This window comes from Andrographis paniculata, unplaced genomic scaffold (assembly GCF_009805555.1).
Source record: "Andrographis paniculata isolate CXL003 unplaced genomic scaffold, ASM980555v1 Contig60END, whole genome shotgun sequence".
Lineage (NCBI taxonomy): Eukaryota > Viridiplantae > Streptophyta > Magnoliopsida > Lamiales > Acanthaceae > Andrographis > Andrographis paniculata.
The window spans coordinates 1,068,671-1,088,030 of NW_026137596.1; the positions used below are offsets into that span (position 1 = coordinate 1,068,671).

General features: G+C 39.3%; 3 protein-coding genes and 1 pseudogene across 5 annotated transcripts; 1 reads left to right on the forward strand and 3 right to left on the reverse strand.

Moving 5' to 3' along the window:
• Positions 1-1,056: 1,056 nt before the first annotated feature.
• Positions 1,057-3,575, reverse strand: LOC127259617 (protein phosphatase 2C 51-like). Its single transcript, XM_051287048.1, has 3 exons — positions 2,709-3,575; positions 1,696-1,801; positions 1,057-1,591 (listed from the first exon to the last, which is right to left on the reverse strand). Exons 1-3 carry the CDS (start codon positions 3,441-3,443, stop codon positions 1,248-1,250), a joined length of 1,185 nt encoding a protein of 394 aa, XP_051143005.1. The 5' UTR covers positions 3,444-3,575; the 3' UTR covers positions 1,057-1,247.
• Positions 3,576-4,192: 617 nt separating this feature from the next.
• Positions 4,193-6,796, reverse strand: LOC127259931 (rust resistance kinase Lr10-like). Of its 2 annotated transcripts, XM_051287550.1 has the most exons (8): positions 6,724-6,796; positions 6,600-6,633; positions 6,083-6,169; positions 5,855-6,002; positions 5,431-5,753; positions 5,304-5,345; positions 5,184-5,213; positions 4,193-5,099 (listed from the first exon to the last, which is right to left on the reverse strand). In XM_051287550.1, exons 5-8 carry the CDS (start codon positions 5,465-5,467, stop codon positions 4,237-4,239), a joined length of 972 nt encoding a protein of 323 aa, XP_051143507.1. In that variant the 5' UTR covers positions 5,468-5,753; positions 5,855-6,002; positions 6,083-6,169; positions 6,600-6,633; positions 6,724-6,796; the 3' UTR covers positions 4,193-4,236. The 2 variants fall into 2 exon arrangements, with proteins under 2 accessions (XP_051143507.1, XP_051143506.1); XM_051287549.1 differs by lacking the exons at positions 6,600-6,633; positions 6,724-6,796 and having other exon boundaries at positions 5,431-6,002; positions 6,083-6,213.
• LOC127259451 (rust resistance kinase Lr10-like) lies at positions 5,623-7,317 on the forward strand (annotated as a pseudogene).
• Positions 7,318-7,425: 108 nt separating this feature from the next.
• On the reverse strand, positions 7,426-17,742 carry LOC127259584 (glutamate synthase 1 [NADH], chloroplastic-like). 2 transcript variants are annotated; one of them, XM_051286992.1, is made up of 22 exons: positions 17,006-17,742; positions 16,809-16,928; positions 16,601-16,714; positions 16,364-16,516; positions 16,169-16,269; positions 15,988-16,084; positions 15,478-15,587; positions 15,230-15,333; positions 14,887-15,066; positions 14,469-14,812; positions 14,313-14,383; positions 13,759-14,228; positions 12,775-13,644; positions 12,405-12,559; positions 12,001-12,162; positions 10,321-11,922; positions 10,005-10,220; positions 9,363-9,631; positions 8,952-9,257; positions 8,591-8,858; positions 8,219-8,476; positions 7,426-8,087 (listed from the first exon to the last, which is right to left on the reverse strand). In XM_051286992.1, the coding sequence occupies exons 1-22, from the start codon at positions 17,387-17,389 to the stop codon at positions 7,821-7,823; spliced, it is 6,621 nt and encodes a 2,206-aa protein (XP_051142949.1). In that variant the 5' UTR covers positions 17,390-17,742; the 3' UTR covers positions 7,426-7,820. The 2 variants fall into 2 exon arrangements, with proteins under 2 accessions (XP_051142949.1, XP_051142950.1); XM_051286993.1 differs by lacking the exons at positions 16,169-16,269; positions 16,364-16,516; positions 16,601-16,714; positions 16,809-16,928; positions 17,006-17,742 and adding an exon at positions 15,799-15,926 and having other exon boundaries at positions 16,010-16,052.
• Between the last annotated feature and the right edge of the window lie 1,618 nt (positions 17,743-19,360).

Genomic DNA, 19,360 nt, shown 5'->3' on the forward strand with positions numbered 1-19,360 from the left:
TATTTATAAATATTTCAATTTAAAAGGTAGGTGAAGATGAACTGAATTGTTATGCTGAAATGAGACCGGCAAGGCTGTAGCGAGCAATTGGATTCGAAGGTGGAGATGGAGGTGGCAGAGGAGGCGAGGGTGATGCTGGAAAAGGAGAAGGAAGGCAACATGTTAATGGTGGTGGAGGAGCCAAAAAGTAGATGTCTTAATGTAAAATGAGTCTCACTTAAAATGTCGAATTGTTAGAAAAACACAGATTATATATATCGGCAAACAATAGAGATAAAAGTGTAGTGAAGAAGGTAGTGGTGGTAGAAAAGAGGATGACGGTTGGAGTGAGGAGACCGTAACTAATTCGAAATTATCAATTTAATAAGAGCATGTGCAATAAGATTGATTTGTAGGACTTATTTTGCCTTTGAGGTCTGTATTGAAAAATTACCACAATTATGTTTATAGGTTGATGAAGATAAGCAACAATGAAATTACATCGAAATATATGAAGATTGATTTTTATTTTTTATTTTTTAATTTTTAAAAAATCTAGTATTTCTTCTTTTCAATAACTTTTTTAAATTTTATAGTATATTAAAAAGTAAAAATATTTTATTATTAAGTGAGTGTGGATATAAAATTTTAATAGAAATATATGAAAGACTGAAATTTTTTTTCTAAAAGTATAGTATTTCTCTTTCCCAATATAATAAAAAAATAAAAATATTTTATTAATAAGTGATAGTAGATATAAAATTTTGACACTTTCGTCTCTTTATATAAAATAATTATTATATTAATTATATAGTTATATTTTAAATAAAAAATAAAAGTTATTTTGATAATAAATGATTACTTTTTTTAAAATATAAAAAATATTTTGGAATGAAACTATAAAAAATAGTAAAATAAATACTTTATTTTAGAAAAAAAAAAGTATTGTATAAAATAAAATACATAAAAAAACTAGAAAATTATATAATAGTATAAGATAAAAATAGATAGTTTGATATGATTTTTAAATTTTTTTATCAATAATAAATACCAAAAAAATTCAAAAAAATACGAAAGTAAAGAAGGCCAAATTACTTTCAGGCCAACAATATTATATTAAGAACTACTAATCTAATTTTTCTTAATTTCCCACAGAAATTACTACTAAAATCATGAACCCAACCTCAAAAAAAAAAAAAAAAAAAAAAAAAAAAAAAAAAAAAAAAAGAAAGAAAGAAAAAAAGCCTTCAATATGTTAAAAGAAAAAATCAAAATTTCAAACCAACTACAACTACACTAATATTGTCCCTACTTCCCTTCGCCATGGCTAACTCACTTAGCATTGCTGCTGCTGTTTCTGCTTCTCCGCCACCCCTCTCCCCAATTTTCTCATCACATTCTTCTTCTACACACTTCTGTTTATCATCTTTCTGTCGGCGGCGGCTCCGAATCTGCCGCTGGAAGCACCGCCTCACGACTTGGCACGCTAGATCATTCGAGACCACGTCCCATAATCCGTCGCTCGCTAGAATTAGGAACTCGTCGTCTTCGCCCCGATTCATGACTCTTGTTTCAGGATCTGCAATCACATATGGTTTCAAGTAATCGTCCCCTGCATGCAAAACAATTTGACGATCAATTGATAGAAGTCGATGCAACTAATGCGATGTTGGATCGCAGTTTTTGGTTTGTTCATGTTCTGTTTTGTGTACTCACCGATGGATCTTGAGGTAGCAAGAACTCCCAAGACTCTTTGGCCGTTCCAATTGATCACCCTCCCTCCGGCGAGCTCGATCCTCGCCAATTCATCCGGCCGGTCCGGCTGCAAATTTGGAGGACATGTTTTTTCATTAGCAATGACTCTTGTCGCTAGAAATGCTTTAGATAATTAGTTTAAAATTTAGATTAAATTTCTATCAACTAAATTAGATAACATAGTCAAAATAGTTCATAAATCAATCAGAAAGAACGCTCTCTCGAATATAAAACAATACTCGTTCATGGTAAAATTAGAGTAAAAAATGTGACTTGTTCACAGCGAATTAAAATCGAAAAGAGATTTTGCTTGCAACAAAGTTCATATCAAAATCACGGCTCGTCCACGGGTTCAGTTATCCTACCAATATATTATGCTGCCTCTGTACCGACACGATTCGCCACATGTATTTTTAAAACAAAAACTTAATAAAATAAATATTTAAATACACAAGCACAATACATTGAGAGTAGGGTAATTGAACCATCGTTGGTATAGTAAACAAAACAGATACTATATAGCTACAATAGATTAAACTTGAAAAGTAAAGTTAAGCGGACGGGCAATTGCAATAATCTCATATTTAAGAGACCTAAAAAAATTAATTTATTTTTAAATGGACAAATACCGTCAACTCAGGTTAGTGAGGACTCATAACATGGGAGAGATACATACGTCCAAGTATCATATTAGATTTTACAATAATTTCAAATTTGTATATAATAAAACTTTAATCATAAAATAAATATCCAAAATACGTCAAGAAATGCCATTATTATTGTTCGAAGAGTCCAATTGAAACGATCTCGATCTCGATCTCCTCTTTGCAGATTGGAATAGATCTGATTTTTCATCTAATTTTGATGTTAATGGAAGGAAAAATTTACAGATGCAATTGAAAGTAAGATCAATGATAAATTGATAATGTCGATAAATGATGCGTATGTACGTACGTATGTATGTGTGCGTATACCTTGTGGTCGTCGGATAACTGTACAGCGACGCCGGCGCGGCAGAGCACCGCCCTAGAATCGCCGCAATTGGCAACCACTAACTCGTCGTCTCCTACCACAGCAACAACCGCCGTCGATCCCATGGTAGCTACCGAGGCGCCGATTTTATTCACCTCGTCATCCATGTTCCTGAATCCGGCGGCCATCGCCGCCGGCCAGTCCGTCTCGTTACTGGTTTCTCCTTCAACAACACTCGCCAACAGGTTGTGCAGCATCTCACCGCACGCGCGCGCCACGCGCTGCCCTCCGTGGCCGTCGTAGACGCCGAAGAAATCGTAACTCTTACCGCTTTTCTCCATGAATCCTAATTCCACCGCCACCGCGTCCTCCATCTCCCTCCTCCGACCAATAACCGACATCAATCCATGCGATAGGCGCGGCGGCGGTTCTACTCCAGAACTTCCAGCTCCGGCGGCGTCAATTTCCGGTAACCGAACCGAAAACGCATCTTCAATTCGCGTTCGCTCCTTCTCAACCTCGAATCTCTGTTTCTTCAAATTGTTCCCTCCGAACAACAGATCCTCGTCGGATTCGTCGACCGAGAGCGAGCTCACCCGCCGCAGATCCATTCTCTTCCTGCGAAAAACCTTCGATTCCTTCCCTTCATCGCTACCTACTACTTCCATCTTCAACTCCAGGCGGCCACATCCACGTTCCGTCGCCGGAGATCCTGGCCTCAAATCATCCAAAATCATCGCACGCTCCAAATCCGAATCGTCCAAAAAGCAGAAGAAATCGACGAACAAAATCCAATAAAGAGATCAAAAACACGCTACGGAATACTAACGAACGAACAAATGCATGAGGAATAATAATCCCGAGGCGCGGGCGAATCGAATATTAAAACGGCGACGTTTGGCGCTGGGATTGACGCCAAGTGGTCGAACTAGTACGGCGGTCAGCCTGAAGGTGGAGTGCGTGGACGGTCCAGATTGAGCGATGGAAAACGTGGACGGTGGATCCGAAAGGTAGCGATTCGATGGCGAGATTTGATTGGGATGGATATGCGGAGTGGATACGTGGCAGGTGGGCCGCCGTGGACACTTATGTCTTAGATTTGGAATGTCAGTTGACCCGCTTATAGGCACGTGTCACCATCCGTTTAAATCTCAATTATTATGGTTAACCATGTGTCACAAATTAAAATTAAAAAACATAGAAAATTAGTCGGGTCGGTTTGGTTTTAATTTTTCAAGATAATAAAATAACTATTACAACATTTTTAATAAGATATATTAACAGGGTTCAAAAAATAATTATATTACCCAAATCCACGTCGTACACCACCCACCCCCATTCAATTATTGTTATAGATTATTATAATGATTTCTAGTTTTATGTGGGGCCCCAGTTCTGTCAATAAATAAGCAATGGGCCATTTCTTTAAAGCCCAAAAGAATATGAATTTTGCAAAAAAAAAGAATATGAATTTTGAAATCTTCACGTGTATATATTTTTAATTTTATAAATTACTATATAAATCAAAATTCAACTGGAATAACTACTAAAAGTTTGATCCTCAGTCACCGAATATGTCCAGATCTCCATCATCACTTTCAAGCATTCCTGACTGACGTCCCTCAATGAGGGACGATCAGTCGGAACCATCAGCATGCACCACAATGTAACTATGATCATTTTCTTCATGTTCCTTACCTTTGTCGAAATGATCGTACATCTAGTTTGGAAAATACCGGCTACCATTGTCGCTATCGTCCCTCGAGCAGCTGTCAGCGCCAAAGACGTGTTCTTGTTCGAGTAGAGCTTCGCAAGCCCGAAATCGGAGAGCTTGGGGTTGAATTCACTGTCCAGTAGTATGTTGTGAGGCTTGATGTCGAAATGCAGGATTTGCATGTTGCAGCCTCGGTGTAGATTATCGATTCCCTTTGCTGCGCCAACTGCGATCTCGTGCTTCCTCTTCCAATCCAAGGGTGTCGATCGGTCTTTGCTCGTTGAAATGTACCGGTCGAGGGAACCATTAGGCATGAAATCATAGACCAGAGCACATGTCGTCGAGTGGTGGATCCTCCCGATCATCGCGACTTCGTTGATGAAATCCTGTCCATTGGATTTGATGTTGTTCAGCATCTTCACAGCTACTTCATAGCCACTGCTGGGAAGCTTTCCTTTGTAAACAGAACCATAGCCTCCCTCTCCTAGATTCTGTTGAAAGCCTTTCGTTATCTTCTTTATGTCCGACAGCGAGTATCTGATCAGCGCCAGATTGCTCTGATCTTGCAGGAAACCTTCAATGTCACGAAACTTCGACAAATGCCTTCTTCGACACCTGCAGATTAAAATCACCAGCAAGGAAGGAAGTCCTATCGCAATCCTCACCGCCAATCCGTACCCTGGTAAGCATGCATTATGCAAGAATTATCGATTGAATCTCTGCCTCGCTAAAAGATGTAATGATGGAAAGACGTAGAGCTTACCGCATATGTAAATGAGGAAACTTAGCACAACTGCAGGTGCACCAAACAAGGATTTAACTAAGCAAGCTCAAGATACGAATAATCCGAAGACCTATGAATGGCAAGAAAACAAGTTCTTACTTGCTAATCCCTTCGAGAGCTGCACCGTTTCTTCGGAAATAGCTGAAAAAAATTGAAACAAAAGTAGGTGAGAACTAGTGTTCTTTTTGAAATCAATCTGTAGTATAGTAACAGAATCCGTACGTACCACAAGACACACTCCTTTTCGAACCGGAGCATGTCATTACTCTGCATGTATCTCCACGGAGCCAGCTACGTTACTTGTCCCTGGCAGTTGGGGCAGTGCACACTGAACCATGAAAGTTCGAATCCATACAGAAGAGAGGCATGGATTTCAGCAAGAGAAGCCTTATCTTGATTCCTGAATCGCATCGATGTCATGGCTACAGCATCTGATCTGCACATGTTCTCTAGATCTGTTATATGCAAGGATCCGAGTTTTATATACGAGCACCGTCCACCAGACGTGGAGTTTACAGCGGGGGCTCTTTTGAGACAGATACCATCAGTCTGCACCAAGAGAGAGTTGTTCGAGGGAGTTAGGCAGCTCAGAAAGGTAAGAGTTGCCTCTCCATTCCATTTCCCTGCCATGGAATCGACTAGCTACTCACTCTTCAACTGTTCTTCTGATTTACGGAGAGATCAGTATAAATTGGTTGCATGTCTTGGTGGTCCTGGATACCAAATCTTCGCTGTTGGCAGTGAATATTTCTCAAACCTATTTGTAGATCCATATAGTTAGTCATCCTCTTTGTCTTCCTGCACAAAGATTCAGGAAATCTTGTCAGTTTCATGGAAGATATTTAATACAGAAGATCAACAGCTGGACAGGGATGAACCTGATTGTCGCAAATGTGAATCTCAAGGAAAGTTATGCAGGTTGAATAACAAAGCAGGCGGAAACCAGATCGAGTGCGTAAAGAAACCTACAAGGAGTCAAGGTAAACAGCATTTCAATTATTCGATATGTTCTAGTCATTCTAAAGCCTTCGGCCTGTTGCAGGGCCTTCGAATGGACCATTGATAGCAGGTGCAGCTATAGGTTCCTTTGTTCTCGTTGCAGTGATTGTAGCTCTCTGTCATTTGTTCTCCTCAATTAGAACAAATAAAGAGAATCAGCTGAAGATTGAAAAGTTTTTGGAAGATTACAGAGCTCGAAATATAGCAAGATTCACCTATGCTGACATAAGAAGGATCACTAATCATTTTGATGAAAAAATAGGTGAGGGAGGTTATGGAGTTGTGTACAAAGGGAAGCTATCAGATGAAGTGTGCGTTGCAGTGAAGGTTCTGGGCAATGCCAAAGGGAATGGTGAGGAATTCATAAATGAGGTTAGCATAATAGGGAGAACTCACCATGTCAATGTGGTTCTTCAGGTGGGATTTTGTGCTGAAGGAATAACAAGTGCATTAGTGTATGAGTTCCTTCAAAATGGTTCACTAGAAAAGTTCGTTTTGCATGACGGTACTAAGAGCATACCTCCAGAAAAGCTTCAAGACCTTGTTGCTGGGATTGCTGCAGGAATCGAGTATCCACCATGGGTGTGATCAGCAGATCCTGCATTTCGACATAAAGCCTCAGAACATATTGTTGGACCAAGATTTCAACCCAAAGATCGGTGACTTTGGACTAGCTAAGCTGTGTTCCAAAGAGCAAAGTGGTGTTTCAATTACCGGTGGTCAAGGGACGGTGGGATACACAGCACCCGAGGTGCTGTCAAGAGCCTCTGGGAGAGTGTCCTACAAATCAGATATATATAGCTTCGGAATGTTGCTACTCGAAATAGTCAAAGATAGCAAGTCTGGGGGCATTAATTCAAGACAGAACTACTTTCCGCAGTGGATTTACAATGAACTGAATGAAGAAGAGAACACAATGAATATCACACAAGGCAATGAAAGAAGAATGCTGAGGAAACTTACGGTCGTAGGGGTGTGGTGTTTCCAGTGGTGTTCAGCAGACCGTCCATCCATGCAAGCTGTGATTCAAATGCTGAAAGGAGATGGTGACAGTCTAACCATGCCGTTGAATCCTTCTCCTGGAACAAATGCAGAAAGATCTAATACAAAATAGGCCTCAGAATCACAGTAGATTTATGTGTGTACCACTGAATCCTATGTTTACCAATATAGCTTTCCCAACTGTTCATCTGTTTAGTGTAATCCCAGAGAAAATAGAGAAGATGGAGAATTCCAGATAGTATTGCAACAAGTGAGTTTAACAAGACAAGCCAAAGCAAGCAAGACATAATCTCCCAGTTTCTTTATACTGGGAGGGCATTGAAGAGCTATCCTGTACATTTTAAATTATTCAGTCGACTCAACATAGAATGTGAGCACTCAAACAACCAAAAAATTTTGGCCAAATGCAAATGGTGTCGCTACCTTAAAATCTAGATCCTAGGTCCAGCCTTTAGCTTTATTCTGCGGGATTTAGTGTAGGGTCTGATCTGATACATATTTCGACCCCTGACTAGGATAGCTTGACTTGTGCTCGAATTTATAGCGACAGGCAAAGCATATTAAGGCATTACTCTTTGTCTGTTGCTGTCTTGTCTCTCGGACAGGCAAAGCATATTAAGACATTACTCTTTGTCTGTTGCTGTCTTGTCTCTCGGAAAGTGCATCCTGTTCTTCAGCATTGCTGTCGTAGCTTTTCATGAGATATTTATCTACTTGAGCAGCTGCTTGTCTGCCTTCAGAGATAGCCCACACCACAAGAGATTGTCCTCGTCTGCAATCCCCGGCGGCAAATACCCCTTCAATGTTGGTGGAGAAACGACCATAATCAGCTTTAAAATTTGACCGATTGTCTTGTTCAAGTCCCAGTTGATCAGCAAGTAACTGAAAGAACAAAAATGGTATATTAATAAAGGACTAATCAACAATGACCTTATCCACCTGTATTCAGAAAGAACAATGCCAATGGCAACAAAAGAGTTCTGTAGACAGCTTAGTAATAAACACTCACTAACCTGTTCAGGTCCAAGGAATCCCATGGCCAGTAACACTAGATCAGCTTCAAGAATCTCTTCTGAACCTTCAACTTCCTTAAATTGGAACTTCCCAGTAGCATCCTTTTCCCATTTGACATGCACAACCTCAAGTCCTTTAACCACTCCATTCTCATCTCCAATAAAACGTTTAGTCAAAACTTCATAAGACCGTGGATCCTTGCCAAACTTGGCAGCAGCTTCTTGATGCCCATAATCCACGCGGAAAACACGCGGCCACTGCGGAGAAATGAGGCCAAAACATGAATGATTGTTCCAATAAAAAATTCCAACTAAATAAGTAAGTTGGTTGGCAATTAGGAAGATAAAAATCGTGTGGACAGAGTGTATCACCTGAGGCCATGGGTTTCCAGGAGCCCTTGAGCGAGGTGGCTCCGGAAGAAGTTCTAGATTAATAATGCCAGTACAGCCATGCCTGATAGATGTGCCAATACAATCAGTACCAGTGTCGCCTCCACCTATCACCACTACTTTCTTTCCCTTGGCAGAGATATATTTTCCATCGTCGAGATTGCTGTCAAGCAAGCTTTTAGTATTTGCATGGAGGAACTCCATGGCAAAATGGACTCCAGAAAGGTCTCGTCCAGGAACAGGAAGGTCCCTGCCCAATTAGTCCAAAAGTCTGATCAGTGTTTAAATTTATAAACATACAAGTCCAACTTCATACAGTGGTAACAGTGTCTTCGAACCATACCTTGGTTTTGTTGCTCCAACAGCCAATAAAAGGGCATCATGCTCCCCGTTGAGTCGATCTATTGAATATGAGGGGTCCTTTCCAACATTAGCATTAACAACAAAGTTTACTCCTTCCTTTTCCATGAGATCTACACGTCTCTGAACTACATCGACTTTGTCAGTCTTCATGTTCGGCACTCCATACATCATTAGACCACCAATTCTGTCAGCACGCTCAAACACTGTCACAGAATGACCCATCTTGTTTAGCTGATCAGCAGCAGCCAAGCCTGCAGGTCCACTTCCAACAATTGCAACTTTTTTCCTGAAATAGATGGATGATTGTAAGAGACCAACCAACAATATAACATCCCTAAAGCAAGGAACAAATGAACAATGTAATATAATGCAATTATAATATAAGATGTACCCAGTTCTTTTTGAAGGGGGGCGAGGCACCATCCATCCCTCCTCAAATGCTTTATCTATGATGGAGCATTCAATGCTTTTTATTGTGACAGGATTTTCGATGATACCAAGCACACAAGAACCTTCACAAGGTGCAGGACAAACACGACCTGTGAACTCGGGGAAGTTGTTAGTCTCCAGAAGCCTGTCCAATGCTTCTCGCCATCTATTTTGGTACACCAACTCATTAAATTCAGGTATTTTATTCCCAAGAGGACATCCCGAGTTCTCCTGCAAGGGTGACATTTTGGCGAGCATAGAGCAGAGTTAAAAAAATATCGCGAGTAAACTCGGGTGTGTTTGTTTGGTGGTTTGGATTTTGAATTTGAGATTTGAATAGTAAAAATTTTGAATTTGAATAATTGTATAATGTGATATAAATAGGTATTGATGTGATGTTTTGAATGTAAAATTGATTTTTAATATAATATAAAAATAATAAAAAATAGGTATTTAATTTGATATTTTTTAAAAAAATATGGAATGAATAAAATAAATTCAATCCAATCCTCCAAACAAACACGCCCTTGGAGTGCTCTAGTACTGTGACTCTTTTCTTTTCTTTTCTTTTTTTTTTTTTTTTTTTTTCATTTTTGTTTTTTACCTGATGACAAAAAGGAGTGCCGCAATCCATACAGCGAGCAGATTGCGTTTTCAACAGTGGGCCAGGTTTTGTCTCTTCCATAACTTCATTCCAGTCATTCATCCGGGCATTAGGATCCCTGTATGAAATCCCCTCCCGCTCATAAGCAACAAAACCCCTATTCTTGATAGCATCTGGAACCGTAGTTGGTCTCCTGGGAGATTCAACTTTAACAACCTATGCATTCACAAATCTCTTGTTAGAAGAAACCCTAGATATCAAGTATCTTGCTCTGCAGTTGGAAGCATGAAATTGTCGTGGATATCAAAACGCTTACCTGGCTGGGATTTTCTCCAACAGATCTAGCTGCCAGCTTCTTAAGCTCTTCAAAAGCATCTTTTTCTTTCAACTCCACTTCTTCTTGGGTCTCAGTCTCTTTGGCAGCATTTTCAGCAGCAGCTTTTTCTGTTTCACCTGCTCTCTGGCTATCAAGAATGCGTTTATAGTCGCGTGGGAAGACCTTGATAAATTTTGGTAAAAGACTGTCAAATTCAGCAAGCACTTCTCTAGCTAATTGGCTGCCTGTGTGGCGCTGATGTTGCTGTATCATCATTCTGAGCGTCAAAATATCCTCCTCTTCTTCAACAGGATAAAGATCCACCAACTCTAGATTGCAACGGGACCCGAAAGTGGAATTGATATCAAGAACAAAGGCAATCCCCCCACTCATTCCGGCAGCAAAGTTCCTTCCAGTCTTCCCAAGCACAACAACAGTTCCACCAGTCATGTACTCGCACCCATGGTCACCTACGCCTTCCACAACAGCTTTGGCCCCAGAATTGCGAACTGAAAATCTTTCTGCAGCCATCCCATTAAAATAGGCTTCTCCACTTGTGGCTCCATAAAGTGCCACATTCCCAATGACAATGTTTTCCTTTGGATCAAACGTGCTTCCTTTAGGTGGATAAACAACAATTTTTCCGCCTGACAAACCTTTGCCAACATAATCGTTGCTATCACCTTCAAGCTCCAAAGTGATTCCAGGGCAAAGAAAAGCCCCAAGACTCTGGCCAGCGCTTCCACTGAGTTTGACATGAATAGTATCTGCAGCAAGCCCCTTCACATGGTATCGCTTCGTCACTTCATGGCTTAACATGGTTCCAACAGCTCGGTTTTCATTGCAAACAGGTGATTCAATATACACAGGAACATTTTTTTCTAAGGCAGGCTTGGCTAGATCTATTAGTTTATTATCCAAAGCCAGATCCAAGCCATGATCCTGTTTCTGCACACAATATTGTGCTGCATCTGGTCTGATATCAGCAGCTGGTCGGAGTAAGAAGGATAAATCAATGTTCTTTAGCTTATCGTTATCCTTGATCACATCATTATCCACCTCAAGCATGTCTGCACGACCCACCATTTGCTCAAGTTTTCGAAAGCCAAGCTGAGACATGATCTCCCTTACCTCTTCAGCCAGCATGAAGAAGAAGTTGATGACATATTCGGGTTCACCAGCAAACTTTTCCCTGAGAACTGGATCTTGAGTGGCAATACCTACAGGACAAGTATTTTTATGACACTTCCGCATCATAATGCAGCCCAATGTTATAAGGGGTGCAGTACTAAAACCAAATTCCTCTGCACCAAGAAGAGCAGCAATGGCAACATCTCTTCCGGTTTTCAGCTGGCCATCAGTCTGAAGGACAGTGCGGCCACGGAGATCATTAGCAACTAAGGTTTGGTGGGTTTCGGCAATACCAAGTTCCCATGGAAGACCCGCACTCTTTATGCCAGTCCACCGTGCAGCTCCGGTACCTCCATCATGACCAGATATCAAGACATGGTCTGCATGACCCTTGACAACACCACTGGCTATCACTCCAACACCAGCTTCAGAAACCAACTTCACACTAACACGAGCACCTGGATTTGCATTCTACAACAAACCAAAAGGATATACATCAACTGAATATTAACAAATAATATGTAGCCATGATAAAGCACAAAGAGCTACCTTCAGATCATAAATCAATTGTGCAAGATCTTCAATCGAATAGATGTCATGATGAGGAGGAGGACTAATGAGTCCCACCCCAGCAGTAGAATTCCTTGTCACAGCAATGTCACCTACGACCTTGTGCCCGGGAAGTTCACCACCTTCACCAGGTTTCGCCCCCTGCAGAATGACAACCTTTAAATTAGCAAACTTTTAAAAAATCTCATAAAAAGCATATGAACCAAAAACCTCACCAAAGGTCATATGTAGGTATGCAAAGGCACCATAGGGTGCTTTGCTGACACAGCATCATCTGTCCATGAACGTGAATTCATAAACGAAAGGAACCACGGTTCCGACTCAAGTGTAGACAAACAGTAACGAAACCTACATCTTAATAGAGCAACATATAAAAGGTATACCTGAGCCATTTTAATTTGTAGCTCATCTGCATTTGTGAGATAATAGCTAGAAACTCCAAATCTTCCACTGGCAACCTGCTTAATAGAACTTCTCTTTGGATTCCTAGAACCATCTGCAAGAGGCTCCATGCGAGAGGGCTGTTCACCTCCCTCACCTTTCCACAAAATATCAAAGCTTCAATTGATTGAAAATGAAAAGGTTGAATGTAGACAGGATACAATTGATTGTGTAAAGCTGGACCAGCCATCCAATGATAGAAATATTAAACCCATTAATTATGTAAAGCTGGACCAGCCATCGCAAAAACACAGGCAATCTATGTTAGCATAAGTAAACATAATACAGAAATGACACAACAAAAGGACATACCAGTGTTTGATTTTCCCCCAATTGTGTTCATTGCAATAGCTAGAGTAGTATGTGCCTCCAATGATATTGACCCGTAACTCATAGCTCCAGTGCAAAAACGCTTCACAATTTCACTTGCTGGTTCAACTTCTTCCAAAGGAACTTGAACAACAGCCTCTTTAAATTTCAAAAGACCTCTTAGATTACAGGACTTGTTCAATTCCTGGATACGCCTAGAGTACTCTTTGTAGGCAGCTACACTGTTGGATCTGGCAGCCTCTTGTAACTTTGCAATGGCAAGTGGGTCATTTAGGTGAATCTCACCACCTTTTCTCCAGTGGTATTCCCCATGGTGAGGAAGTGCAACAGACTCAGCACTACCAGGAGGTAACGACCGTGTTGGGAAAGCCAGCTCATGCAACTGTAGTGCATCATGTGCAAGCATCTCAAATGTTGCACCCTCAACTCTGCTTGGAGTTCCCTTGAAACATCGTTCAATCACCTCTGTAGATAGACCAACAGCTTCAAATATCTGAGCACCCTTATAAGAGGCCAAAGTTGATATACCCATTTTAGCAAGGACCTTCATTATGCCATAATTGATAGCTTTAAAATACTTTTTGACAAGCTCCTCCTTTGTGTGGAATTCACCATCAGCTTTGGGTGAAACTTTTCCATCCATTTGCAATCTCCAAATAGCTTCAATGGCCAAATAAGGGCAGACTGCATCAGCCCCAAACCCGACAAGTGTACAGAAATGGTGCACTTCGCGGGGTTCAGCAGATTCAACAATCAATGCAACACGGGTTCGTTCAAGCTTATTTACTAGATCCTGATGTACAGCACCAACAGCCAAGAGAGAGCTGACGGCGATACGATTTGGTGAGAAAGCTAGAACAATCACATGAAAAATGCATTAGTCAAAATAACTGACAATAAGTTTTTAAAAAATACAAGAAGTGAATACTCTTCTAAATCATCTTTTCCATAAACAGGACTGTGTACCTCTATCGGAAAGCACAAGCGTTGTGTAGCCCTCCTTGATTGCATCATGTGCTTCAGAACATATTCTAGCTAAGGTCTCCTCCAATCCCTTCCTACCACGATCCATGGAATATGTTATATCAAGAACTTTGCTACGCCATCCCCTGTAGTCCATCTTTTTCATTGCTTCCATTTCTGTAATTGATAGCAAAAGTCCTTTAAGTGAGAGGCGATGGCACTGCTCCTCTGTAATCTCAGTAAGATCACCCTCTGGACCAATCATGCAGTCCATAGAGGTAACAATCTTTTCTCTGATAGGATCAATTGGAGGGTTTGTGACCTGAGCAAACATCTGCTTGAAATATTCAAATGTAAGTTTCTCTCTGTTGGACATTACTGCCAATGGAGCATCATTTCCCATTGAACCAAGGGCTTCAATGCCATCTTTTGCCATTGGAAGCAACAACATCTCCAAGGATTCAACAGTGTAACTGCAGAGGTGGGGCTAAATTACTTCCTTTCTGGGGATGTGATGAGAAAATGTATAAAATATAAGGAATAAGAAAATGGCATACCCAAATGCCTTTAACGGGGACAATAGACCATGAATCCCCATGCTTTCCATATTATCATCATCTGAAGATGCCTGAACACAGCATAAATATTACTTAGTATGTGAAAAATGAGTAACTGTGTTTGATAGCGTAAAAAAGTTAAACAGTAATTCTAACCAGTAAAACACCAGACACTGGAGGAGGGATCCGGTCACATTCCCTAACAGATTCAACTATATCATTCAATTGGATCTTTTGCCTTTTAAGCCACTCCACGTAAGGTCTTGCAAGTGAATATTGCTGCTTCAAGGCTTCATCATCTACAACAATATGCTTCTCAAAGTCCACTAGAAGCATCATACCAGGATTAAGTCTTCCTTTCCTGGATACATCTTCTGGGGGAACATCAACTACTCCAACTTCACTTGCCATGATAACTCTACCACTGTGAGTAATGTAAAAGCGACCAGGACGTAATCCATTTCTATCCAGAGTTGCTCCAAGATAACGCCCATCAGTAACTGACAAAAAAAAAAGTTGTAAACAAATAGAAAATTACAATTGTAAGAAACTACTATATTCTTAAAAGACATACAGGATATCAAAGCAGGGCCATCCCACGGTTCCATTAGAGCAGAGAAATATTCATAGAGAGCCTTCCGATGTGGATCCATGTTTTTATCGTTTTGCCAGGCCTCTGGAATCATCATCATGATTGCTTCAGGTAGACTTCTGCCAGCTCTAACTAAAAACTCGAGTACACCATCAAATGCACCTGAAGGGTTGTAGGTCAGTTAAAAATTTTCAGAAAAATAAGATTCTAAGCAGAACATAGGAATCGTAGAACCATTTAAAAATTGCAATTTGCAACGAAGGGTGCACAGAGAGATGTTCCTGGATATGCAACTTCAAGAAGGGAAATTTTGTGGTAAATGCACCTGAATCAGATGAGCTGGCATCCACAATGGGTAAAAGTTTTTTCATTTCCTCCTTCGAGAGGCCAAGTTTCTTCATTTGTAGAAGACCCTCACGAGCCTTCATCCTACGAAATGGACACAGATATATGGCATGTTGAATTAATCTTTTAAGGAACAAATTTATCAGAAATATATGAGAACGGGTATCAAGGACTGACTAATTTCCTCTGGAATATATACAGGAGACCCAAGTAAAAATAAGGGCCTACCAATTGACATTTCCCCTAAGTGTATTTATTTCTCCATTGTGTCCTATGACACGCATCGGCTGAGCTCGATCCCAGCTAGGAAATGTGTTTGTCGAGAATCGGGAGTGTACCTTCAAGAGAATTATAAACAAATTCAATCAGGTCCGTAGAAATTTTATCTCCCGGGCACTTCAACATGATATATAATATGCCACTAGAAAGCAAACTATTCGACCCTAGGCGCAGATGAGCAGCACAAACCCCCGTTCATCATACACAGCAGAACAATACCAGGTTTCCGCAAACATATTAACTTCATAAAGAAGTTCCTCACCAACTCACCCAAATATTCAATTCCAGCATCCAAATTCAAATAGTGATCAAGGGTGTTGAAGAACATAAGAGATCATTCATACAGCAATTCCTCAGAAGTCATTCCTCAATATGGCCATTAATCCGTTGATCCCATGCTGTTTGTCGTAAACTAGGAGTCAGCATAGAAACAACACACAGAATGGATAAAATATTTACCAGGGCCATGTAGCTTGTAAACCTTTCATCACCCAGATCAGCATAGTAGTATTCTTTCAATTGTTCAGGTTTCAATTGACCTTTGTAGACAACAGTCCTACGAAAGACCAGCACAAAAATCAGAACTAATTATTGTACGTAAAAATCATTTCAAAACAGACAGATATCCACAGACACAAACCTAGATGACAGTGAACAGATGTAAAAATCTCTAACTGCACCATGTTGGAGATTGAGAGCAGATCGGATAGCTACCATAGATAGCTTCCTTAATATGTACATCTGTCATGGTATTAAAGAGTTGGTGAGAGACAAATGTACGAAAAACTTATGTTGCATTAATGCTGACATATCATTTCGGGCCAGCAGTTTACACCTGTTGCTCTAAATCAGCCTTTGACCTCGGAGAGGCTGTCACAAAAACTTGCTCAATAACTGGTTCAGTTTGCAGAGCAGAGTTGCCCAATCCCGAGTTGTTTGTGGGGACTGGGCGCCACCCAAGTACTGTATGGCCAAGTGATTCAGCTACCTGCAATGTCGATATGCATAAATATAATCTTATCATCATGTGCCAAACAATCAAACTAGAAAAGTTTTGGCTATTATTAATTACCTTCGCAAATACAACTTTACTTTGTTCCCTTCGACTGTCTGAAGTAGGCAAGAAAAACATGCCAACGGCATATTCCCCTGGCGGAGGAAGCTCAAACCCAGAAGCTTTAGTTGCCTTGAGTTAATCAAAGAGCTCATTAGCACATCTCACAATCCTCGAGCAGCTTTTTCTAAACTTAAATAATAACAACCAGTAAATAATAACCAACCTGTCTGTAAAAATCATGGGGAAGCCCCACGAGAATTCCAGCGCCATCTCCGGTATTCGTCTCGCACCCACAAGCACCTCGGTGCGACATGCGCAGCAGCATCTCGATAGCATCGGTAACCTACGCAATCACGAAACAACAAATGCATGAAAGGGCAAATAAGGTCGCTTCAATCCATCCATGCAAATAATACTTACCGTTTTCCGGCTGCTTTCACCAGACAGCTCGGCAACGAACCCGACCCCGCAGGAGTCCTTGTCTAATGACGGATCGTACAGTCCGAGCGGCTCTTCCGGCACCTGAGACATTGCATTCTTAATCACTGCCCGCTTAATGCGACAATGACCCGACCCGTCTTTCTGCCCTCGAAGAAACCTCGAGGCAGCACAATCCCGGAGCTTTGCGCCGTGAACAAATCCATTCTCCAGGAACACCCTCCTGTGCCTCGCAACAGAGCCTCGGGACACCCGAATCCTCCGGCTTAAAGCCGTCAAAGCATTTAGCTGGTGTCCCGAGGCGCAGTCTGACTTCACCAAGGTACCGCCTCTCACCTGGATTCCCGATCCCGACACCGTCGACATCTTCACCGGATTATTCCCAAATTGATCGACAAATATCAAATGCTATTCCTCCGTTTGTTCAATTATACACAAGCGACGACAATTGATCAGATCTGGCAAAGAATCAGGGCGATTCAGGCACGGAAACCGCTCAATTGCGCGACGAACATCAATTGAAATGCGCGGAAATCTGGAAATAAATCAGAAACAGGAGAAATTTCTGTTCAACACTACTGCTCCCGTAAAGTCCGAGAAGGTGTCGGATGGCGTGTCGTTAGCAGACAACTGACAAAAGAGGAGAAAAAACGCCGCCGTGGAGTGGTGGCGAGCTGGCTCCGTCTGCACTTCGTGTTTGGAATGGAGTTGGTGCGTATTTATGGAGAGCGTATGTATGTATGTATGTTGAAGTGATGTGATGTATTGCTAACCCATGTCATGGAATGAGAATCACACTTCATGCTTCCGTAATTTCTAGGAAACCATAAATGACGCAAATATTGGAAATTTTAATTTAATTTAATTTAATGGTTTCTTTCTTTATGGAGTAATTATTAACCTAACAAGTACCCAGCAGTAATTATAAACGGACAAAATGGGAAATTACAGTTACTGTAATTAACCATTGATAACTCGAGCGGTTATTGGTTTGTGCAATGTACACGTGGCAGATATAGATTTGGAGGTAACGACCAGCTTTAGCGGCGCTCAAATTTATTTTTTATTTTTGCAGTATATATTATGATGAAAAGGTATATTAAAAGTGTTTTTTTTTTATATCTGGATTTTATTATTTATTAAAAAAAATTTAAAAAATATCAAATTAAATATCTATTTTATATTATATAAAAATTAATTTGATATTCAAAATATCAAGATTAACAAGTATTCACAAACAAACACACCCTAACTCTTGTAAAATACTAAAAGGAGTGTAATAATAATTTTTTATTTTTTTATTATTTTTTATTATTTATTTTCTTTGTATTATTATTATTATTATTATTATTATTATTATTATTATATATCTTTGGATTTGTTCCTTCAATATGATGATAGATTCAAGAAATATAATCGAAAATTCAATGTACAAGTAGTAATATAATATATAATTTTTTTTTTTTATATAACATAAAAAAATATATCTATTTAAAAAACACTAATGTGTTTGCTTGTGGTTTTTTATTTGGATTTTTAATACTAAAAAATTAAATTTGAATAATTATTTGATGTGATATAAATAGAAATTGACGTGATGTTTTAAATGTAAAATAAAATTTTAATATAATATAAAAAAAGAAAATAATTGTTTGATATTATATTTTTTAAGTAAAAAAAATAAAAATCTAAATAGTAAAAATTGGCGGATTTCTCCATATTTTTACTATTTATGAATTTTTTTTTCAAAAAATATCAAATGAAATATTCTTTTTTATTTATATTATATTAAAAATCAATTTTACATTCAAAATATTATATCAATATCTATTTATATCACAATCATATTACTATTTCTTCAAAATTTTTACTATTTAAATTTTAACTTAAAATCCAAAAGCCCTAACAAACACACTCTAATTGTGTTAGTTGAGACACACGCAGGTACCTAACAAAGCATTTATATTCAACTGATTTTTTTTATTTAAAAAAATTCAGGTATAAATTTTGTTCTTTTTGCAACATTTTCTATTTTTTTATTAGTAATTCTCTGTGATTTTTTTAATAAAATTTAAATTAAATTATTATTTAAAAGAAAATTATAAATACAAAATACAAACAAAAAATTACAGACCAAACATATATATATCGTCAGAATCTTTCTTTTAGCAGCATTTACTTTCTATTTTTATGATAATATTTATTAATTAGTTGCATCTTTACTATTTCTATGTAATATATAATCTTCATCGTGCAAAGAGAATAAAATTTTAAATATTATTTTGGTCATATTACTATTAGTTTTCTTTTAAATATTATAAATTATTGTGGCGAAGA

Bases quoted from the DNA above. Each gene is read 5' to 3' on its own strand.
- LOC127259617 (XM_051287048.1), bottom strand. From the start codon at position 3,443: ATGATTTTGGATGATTTGAGGCCAGGATCTCCGGCGACGGAACGTGGA. The intron at 1,802-2,708 runs GTATACGCACAC...CCAAATTTGCAG, and splicing joins AGTTATCCGACGACCACAAG to CCGGACCGGCCGGATGAATT. The intron at 1,592-1,695 runs GTGAGTACACAA...TTTTGCATGCAG, and splicing joins TGCTACCTCAAGATCCATCG to GGGACGATTACTTGAAACCA.
- LOC127259931 (XM_051287550.1), bottom strand. From the start codon at position 5,467: ATGACATGCTCCGGTTCGAAAAGGAGTGTGTCTTGTG. The intron at 5,346-5,430 runs GTACGTACGGAT...AATTTTTTTCAG, and splicing joins GAAAAGGAGTGTGTCTTGTG to CTATTTCCGAAGAAACGGTG. The intron at 5,100-5,183 runs GTAAGCTCTACG...CATGCTTACCAG, and splicing joins TTTCCTCATTTACATATGCG to GGTACGGATTGGCGGTGAGG.
- LOC127259584 (XM_051286992.1), bottom strand. From the start codon at position 17,389: ATGTCGACGGTGTCGGGATCGGGAATCCAGGTGAGAGGCGGTACCTTG. The intron at 16,929-17,005 runs GTAAGTATTATT...GTGATTGCGTAG, and splicing joins GTGAAAGCAGCCGGAAAACG to GTTACCGATGCTATCGAGAT. The intron at 11,923-12,000 runs GTAGCTCTTTGT...GGTTTGTTGTAG, and splicing joins AATTGATTTATGATCTGAAG to AATGCAAATCCAGGTGCTCG.